The sequence below is a fragment of the Nicotiana tomentosiformis genome, chromosome 6 (genome assembly GCF_000390325.3).
Source record: "Nicotiana tomentosiformis chromosome 6, ASM39032v3, whole genome shotgun sequence".
NCBI lineage: Eukaryota > Viridiplantae > Streptophyta > Magnoliopsida > Solanales > Solanaceae > Nicotiana > Nicotiana tomentosiformis.
Window position 1 is genome coordinate 129,754,727 of NC_090817.1, and position 8,516 is coordinate 129,763,242.

At 37.0% G+C, this 8,516-nt stretch overlaps 1 protein-coding gene across 1 annotated transcript; it reads left to right on the plus strand.

The window, feature by feature from the left end:
- The first annotated feature begins 6,569 nt into the window (after positions 1-6,569).
- LOC104107256 (uncharacterized) lies at positions 6,570-7,136 on the plus strand. The gene has a single exon (XM_009616334.4). The coding sequence runs from the start codon at positions 6,570-6,572 to the stop codon at positions 7,134-7,136; it is 567 nt and encodes a 188-aa protein (XP_009614629.1).
- The last annotated feature ends 1,380 nt before the right edge of the window (positions 7,137-8,516 follow it).

Below are 8,516 nucleotides of genomic sequence, written 5' to 3' on the forward strand. Positions count from 1 at the left end.
CCATGAACACCGCCTGATTTCATAAGTGCATAGAGAACTGGCCTTACAAAGTTCTCCTTGAAGCGGCTAACACTTCATACTTACATAGGTGATTCCTAAACGTGTCATCCTGTAGATACACTATTTGATATACCCCGTATCAAATTTAAAAATCATTAAAAAGCCTTAATGCTTTATCCTTGGTACTGAACATTGTCTCATCACGAGAACGGACTAAAATTTTATTTGACAATGTTGAACCGTCATTAATGACTTTGTTTGATCTCCTTGAACCTAGATCTTGGGATCTCCAGTCTTCTAGGTAGAGTTACCACCACAATGACTTGTTCTCGGCCATAGCCCCATTCCCCTTGATGATTTCTCAACTACCTCTCTAGTTAGGCCTTTTGTAAGTGGATCCGATACATTATCACTTGAATTTACATAGTCAATTGTGATAATTCCTCTAGAGAGTAATTGCCTAACGGTTTTATGTCTTCGTCGTATATGACGAGATTTACCGTTATACATAACGCTCCCAGCCCTTCCGATTGCCGCTTGACTATCACAATGTATGCATATTGGTGCCAACGGTTTGGGCCAAAATGGAATGTCTTCCAAAAAATTCCGGAGCCATTCAGCTTCTTCACCAGCTTTATCTAAGGCTATGAATTCAGCCTCCATTGTAGAGCGGGCAATACATGTTTGTTTGGACGACTTCCAAGATACCGCTCCTCCACCAATAGTGAATACATATCCACTCGTGGACTTAGAATCAGTTGAACCGGTGATCCAATTTGTATCACAGTATCCCTTAATCACCGCAGGAAAATTACTATAGTGCAATTCAAAGTTCTGGGTATGTTCTAAATATCCCAAAACTCGTTTCATTGCCATCCAATGAGATTGGCCTGGATTGCTCGTATATCGACTCAGTTTACTTATAGCACAAGCTATATCTGGTCGTGTACAATTCATAATATACATTAAGCATCCCAACACACGAGCATAATCCAATTGTGATATGCTTTGGCCTTTGTTCTTTGCTAATGCAAGATTCACGTCAATTGGAGTCTTTGCAACTTTAAAGCCCAAGTGCTTGAATTTTTCAAGTACTGTCTTAATATAATGAGATTGTGACAATGCCAGACCTTGAGGAGTCTTATTGATCTTAATTCCCAGAATTAAATCAGCAACTCCCAAGTCTTTCATATCAAACTTGCTATTGAGCATACGCTTAGTAGCATTTATGTTGGCAATGTCATTACTCATTATCAACATATCATCCACATATAGGCAAACAATGACTATGTGATTTGGAATATTTTTAATGTACACACATTTATCACATTCATTTATCTTAAAACCATTTGATAACATTGTTTGGTCAAATTTCGCATGCCATTGTTTGGGTGCTTGTTTTAGTCCGTAAAGAGACTTAACAAGTCTACATACCTTCTTTTCTTTACCTGGAACCACAAACCCTTCAGGTTGTTCCATGTAAATTTCTTCCTCCAACTCTCCATTTAAGAAGGCCGTCTTAACATCCATTTGATGAATTTCAAGACCATACACTGCAGCTAATGCTACTAACATCCGTATGGACGTAATTCTTGTAACTGGAGAGTATGTATCAAAGTAGTCTAGACCTTCTCGTTGTCTATACCCTTTGTCTACGAGTCTTGCCTTGAATTTATCAATAGTGCCATCATCTTTGATTTTTCTCTTAAAAATCCATTTAGAACCCAAAGGTTTATTTCCAGGAGGAAGATCAACCAATTCCCATGTATGGTTGTTCAATATGGATTCTATTTCACTATTGACTGTCTCTTTCCAAAATAATGATTCCGAAGAAATCATAGCTTCTTTAAATGTTTGAGGCTCATTCTCCAATAAGAAAGTCATAAAATCTGGTCCAAATAAAGTAGACGTTCTTTGACGTTTACTACGTCTTGGATCCTCCTGATTACATGTACTTTCTTTTGTTTCTTCCCGAGGTCGTTTAGATCCTTCACCAAACGACTCACATTCCTTTTTATACGGATATATATTTTCAAAGAACTCAGCATTATCTGATTCTATAACCGTATTATTATGAATGTCGGGATTTTCTGATTTATGAACCAGAAATCGATATGCTTTACTATTTGTCGCATATCCTATGAAAACACAATCAACGGTTTTCGGTCCTATCTTTACCCTTTTGGGTTTAGGAACTTGCACTTTTGCCAAACACCCCCACACTTTAAAATAATTCAAGTTGGGCTTCCTTCCTTTCCATTTTTCATATGGAATGGATTGTGTTTTGCTATGGGGCACTCGATTTAATATTCGATTAGCCGTAAGAATGGCTTCCCCCACAAGTTCTGTGGCAAACCAGAACTTATCAACAACGCATTCATCATCTCCTTTAATGTGCGATTCTTTCTTTTCGCAATCCCATTAGATTGGGGCGTGTAAGGGGCTGTTGTTTGATGAATAATTCCATATTCTAAACATATTTCTTCAAAAGGAGATTCATATTCACCACCCCTATCACTTCTTATCATTTTTACTTTCTTGTTAAGTTGCGTTTCAACTTCATTTTTGTATTGCCTGAATGCGTCTATTGCTTCATCTTTACTATTCAGTAAGTAAACATAGCAATATCGAGTACCATCGTCAATAAAAGTTATGAAATACTTCTTTCCACCGCGAGATGGTATTGACTTCATGTCACAAATATCTGTGTGAATTAAGTCTAAAGGATTTGAATTCCTTTCAACTGACTTATAAGGATGTTTAACATACTTAGATTCCACACATGTTTGACATTTTGATTTTTCGCATTCAAACTTGGGCAGTACTTCCAAGTTAATCATTTTCCGCAAGGTTTTATAATTGACATGACCCAAGCGTATATGCCATAAATCATTTGACTCAAGTAAGTAAGAAGAAGCTGAAATATTATTATTGTTTTCCACAACCATTACATTCAGATTGAAAAGGCCCTCAGTGAGGTAACCTTTTCCTACAAATATTTCATTCTTACTAATGACAACCTTGTTGGACACAAAAACGCACTTAAAACCGTGCTTAACAAGAAGTCCAGTAGAGACTAAATTCTTTCTCATTTCGGGAACATGAAGGACATTGTTCAAAGTCATGACCTTGCCAGAAGTCATTTTCAGAAATATCTTCCCATATCCTTCAACTTTTGCTGTTGAAGCATTTCCCATATAAACTGTCTCTCCGGGTCCAGCAGGAGCATAAGTAGCAAAAGCTTCTCTAACTGCACAAACATGGCGAGTGGCTCCTGAATCAAACCACCACAGTTTAGGATTTCCCACCAAGTTACATTCAGAAAGCATGGCACACAAGTTATCAACATCATCATGGTTTACTACCATGTTTGCTTGACCCCTTTTCTTGTCTTTCTTCGGAGCACGACACTCCGTAGATTTGTATCCGGTTTTTCCACAGTTGTAGCAGTTTTCACTGAACCGCTTCTTGCTTGGGTTGTATTTTGGACCAGAAGCCTTCTTCCTCTTTTTGTTATCTTCAACAATATTTGCTCCCATTATTGTTGAATTTCCACGGCCTCTCCTTTCAGCAGCTTTATTGTCCTCTTCGATTCTCAACCGAACAATGAGATCTTCAAGGGACATTTCCTTTCGTTTGTGTTTCAAATAATTTTTGAAGTCCTTCCACAACGGAGGCAACTTCTCAATTATTGCTGCTACTTAGAATGCTTCGTTGATGACAAGACCTTCAGCAAGTAGATCATGAATAATCACTTGCAATTCCTGGACTTGGGTAATAACAGACTTGCTATCTACCATTTTGTAGTCCAAAAATTTTGCGGCAACGAATTTCTTCATCCCGGCATCTTCAGTTTTATATTTCTTTTCAAGCGCATTCCACAATTCTTTTGACGTCTCCACGCTACTGTATACATTATACAGATTATCATCCAGTCCGCTAAGAATATAATTCTTGCATAAAAAATCAGAATGCTTCCACGCTTCAATCACGAGAAAGCGTTCATTCTCTGAAGTTTTATCTGGCAGATCAAGAACATCTTCCTTGATGAACTTCTGTAGACATAACGTAGTTAAGTGGAAGAACATCTTCTGCTGCCAGCGCTTGAAATCAATCCCGAAAATTTTTTTGGGTTTTTCTGCCGGTGCCAACGCCGGTGTTCGGCTTGTCGATGCATTGGCAGTCACCATCGGAACAGCTTGGTTTTCGCTTTCAGTCGTCATTTTTTTTCTGTTAAAAAAAAAATGACACAAACAAACATTTAATACACGTTTTCAAACAAGAGTAAAAATCACGTAGATTTTAATCTCCAACAAATCGCCACAAAGGCTTTACTCTCCAAAACGGGAGTACACAAAATCACAAAGGTTTTAGTTTGCAGAATAATAAGAATAACACAAATACAGAAATAAATATTAAATTCCTTAAGATTGTTATTCCCGCCAATATTGCTGTATTTGTAAATAATAATTCTGCAAAATATAAGTTAGCATAATGAAACAATAATTAATTCGAGCCCACTGAATTCACAGTGTTTCCTTAAGGAATTTAATCCCCTCCTACTACCCAAGGTAATGGATTATTTCCTCCCAGGATAGAACGAATCACACACTGGTGTAGCGGTACTTCAAACCCCAGTGTTTCAGCGAACACAAAGTTCGGTAGCAAATCACACTTACAGTTGCTTTGTTTGAAGTTAAAACAATGCAGAACGAAGGAGTAGAAACTCAGAAAATCATATGGAAATGCTAAGAGGAAGGAGTGCAATGTATAGCCAAATCTGTTGAGCGATTTCAGGATTTCAGTTTGTGTGTTGAGTATTTTTCTTCAACATCTGCTGCACATATATATAGCAGCCAGTGTTGAAGAAGACCAAACGTCCACCCTCCATGGTGGAGCAAGCATTAGCTTGTTTGTGGAGCAAGCACATTCATGGCGGGAAGAGCATTAGGCGGCTGCCAAATGGTCAATACACGGATTGAAAAATATCCGTTACAAATGCGGATAATCTTACGTTAATATTTACTATTAACAAATAAATTTGGTCCAAAAAATTAATCAATCAATCGATCATTTGACCAAATCCGAAGCCGAAGCCGAGCCGAGCGACGACGACGGCGGCGCGAGGCTTGCTTTCTTCTTAACTCTTTAAGAGTTAGAAGAAGAGCAATTATATATATACCCACCAAAAATCTCTTCCTCTTCCAATATGGGACAATGTCTCATTGTCAAGAGGGGAAAACTTAAAATTTTACTCAAAAATTTCATTTTCCCTCCATTTCCCATTCACCCTCATTTTAAGACTATTTCATCTTAAAAACAAAAAACCTCAACAATAACTATCTCAAACAATTACATCAAGACAGCCAAGGGCGGAGCTGTAATCATCTGTATTTATCTTCATATAATCATTAAACATCTGTAAATTATTAATTTAGAACTCACTAAGTTAATTAAACAGATTAAAATTTCAAACACATAAGTTTTAAATTCGGGCTTATCAGCTGAAGACAGCAACAATTAGCTCAATCTATACCACATGATAACTACAGTGTCACGGGAATTAACAGGAAGACATTGATGTTGTGATGTATATGTATCTGCTGATTTGATGATCAATGAAATAGCATTTACTTTGTAAGGTTACTACTCCACTTAATTTGAATGGTCGAACAACGACAACTTGTGACTGGTGGCAAGTTGATCTCATTTTTGTTACCGGACATTATTACCACATCTCTATAATTTCATGTGATATATAATTTCAAAATCTTTAAAACATGCATGGTTGAGGTAGGTGACATGGCACTGATGCCCAGCTCACCCCTCGTCCAACCAAGGGCGTCAATCGACACCCCTTCGTCAGAAAATTATATTGCATTGTTAGATAATTTTTTTTGTTTTATGTATATTTACTATACGTTGACCCCCCTAAACTTTTCGATATATCTATTTTTTTACATTTTAACATCCCTTGATAAAATTCTAGTTTCACCGCTACCCCACAATAGAACTTTATTTCCTAAAAATAGTAAGTTAACAGCAAAACAAAAATACAAGCAAGCATCACATCACGCACATGAACAAGCAGCCAAAGTTTTTTCCTTTCTGTTAATAGAGAATGCATTAATTATTTTTTCCCTGCATTGCCCTGGAAGTAAATAGTGTTAGAGTATGTGTTAAAAGTATTTATGTGAAGAAATATATAGTAAAGGTTAATATGATCAATTTAATTGTTAATTAATGTTAAAATATAAATTTTTTAATTTGCTTGAAAATAAAAATAAAAAATCACTTATCATTGGGAGTATTAGCTATCTAGCCCCTCTTGAAAGATCTAGCGCATTTTCATGAGTACAATTAATGTTTAGATAGATTCAATAGTGACGTCTCAGTCTATATGGTCCACAGCTTCTTTTCGGCTTCCAACTTGCAAAACATGAAACAATAAAACCATCAACTATAAATAGAAGCCAACCCATCTTCATCTTCCTCATCCATAATTATATCCTTTTAAGAACTAAGCCTATCATTTTTCTTGAAATATTATTTGGTCGAAAATTAACACAATGGCACCACATGGAGAGCCAATTACAACTTCCTACGTCCGAACAAAAAACCTTAGCATGCCCCCTCGACTCTCAAACGATAATTTACAAAGGACAATGTCCGATATCTCGTTCGAGTGGATGAGCAAAGAGTCTATCATTGATTCAAATCTACCCCCAATATCTGAAGTTGAAAATGCAAAATGCGAGTGCTGTGGAATGAGCGAAGAATTCACACACGAATACATCGATAAAGTTCGAAAAAAGTATTCGGGGAAGTGGATATGTGGGCTGTGTTCTGAAGCAGTGAAAGAAGAAGCAGAAAAGAATGGAGGAAAGAATGAAGAAGCATTGAGTAGTCACATGAGTGCTTGTAGCAAGTTTAATAAATTTGGTAGGGCTTATCCTGTTCTTTATCAAGCTAAGGCTATGAGGGAAATGTTGAAGAGGAATAACAGGGATGGAAAGGGAATTCTCAGAGCCAAATCTATTAGTCCAAGGGACAAAATTATCCCAAAGAAAGGTGGGATTGCAAGAAGTACTAGCTGCATTCCTGCCATTACCAAAGAGATGAATGACCTTAATTAACCTTGCTAATAATTAATTAATTGCCCTCTTTTGTAATTATGCAATTAATAACGTCTACTAGGATTTCATTTTTATGTCTAATAAGCTTTGGACTAAACCTTTGCGTCACTCTTAGAGGTTTTTTGGGGTTGGTCTTGGTTGTAAACCTTTTTTTCCTCACTTTAATTATTAGGGTTTTTAAGATCACGTTTGTAACACAAGTGAGTGATCAAATTTTTATTCTTCGTCTCAGGGGGTTTAATATTTGTCTGTGACCCCTTTGTCGTATTTTATTATTAAGTCAATACTACTAATTGAATCTTGTACTTTTACTTGTTTTAGACCATGTTTTGTATGTATTGTGGAGCTTAACGTTGTGCAGTAAAACATACATGCATGTACCACTTCGATTTTTATAGGAAATGAAGAACCTAAAATTGATGTCTTTATCATGAATATATTAGCGGAATTTGAACTGTTCTGTTCATTCAGTAACTCACTGTCAGATTGCGAGCAACAGAGGCGGACCTATATGTAATCTTGAGAAGTCACCGGACTCCGTAAACTGAGGCAGAAATCTTGTACATGTATATATGTACCTTGAAAAATAGTTAATTTAAATCACTTGGCACCCTGAACACTAAAAGCACTTAGGGGGCACTGGTTGAGTAGAATACTGGTGCCCCCATCGCGTTAAAATCCCGGGTCCGCCTCCGCCGAACAATAAGGAAAATACTAATTAAAAAAGACCCCAAAAAACAGATCTCTTGCTTGATCGAGCAACTAAAAGAGCATCTCGTATGATGTCCTGATATATGTCGGGGCACGGCAACAGGTTCCCACTCTGTATACAATATGAAAAGATGCAAAGAAAAATATGATTAAATTTTCATTCTAATCAGCTGTGCAGTGTGTAGATGCTAAGATTAATGATAGAATCAGGAAGGGGCTTTTGCAGCGTTAATACTCGAACTTGAATGATAAGATGATGAACGCAAAGTAAATAAAGATGTACTTGTTGGGTTTAAGCTTATAATAGCTTTAAAATAGAGTAAATGGGAAATGGAAGAAAAAATAAAAATTTTAAATTTTTCTCTTTGACAAAGGGACATTGTCTCATATCAGAGGAGGAAAAGAGTTTTGATGGGTATATATATGTATACGGTAGAAATCAGGTTCGTATATTGTATGAATAGTCGAGACCGAAACGTGACGGGTCGGGGCTCGACCCCGGATTATATCGAACCCAGGCGCGAAGTTGAATCGTTGAGCTCGTGACTCCGGGACCAAACAAGATCGAGGGAACTTTGTCGAGCCAAATAACGGAAGGCCACTACTAGAAAACGGGCAAAACCCTTCCAAAGATTACCGACCGAAATCGGTCGAAAATAAAACCGACCG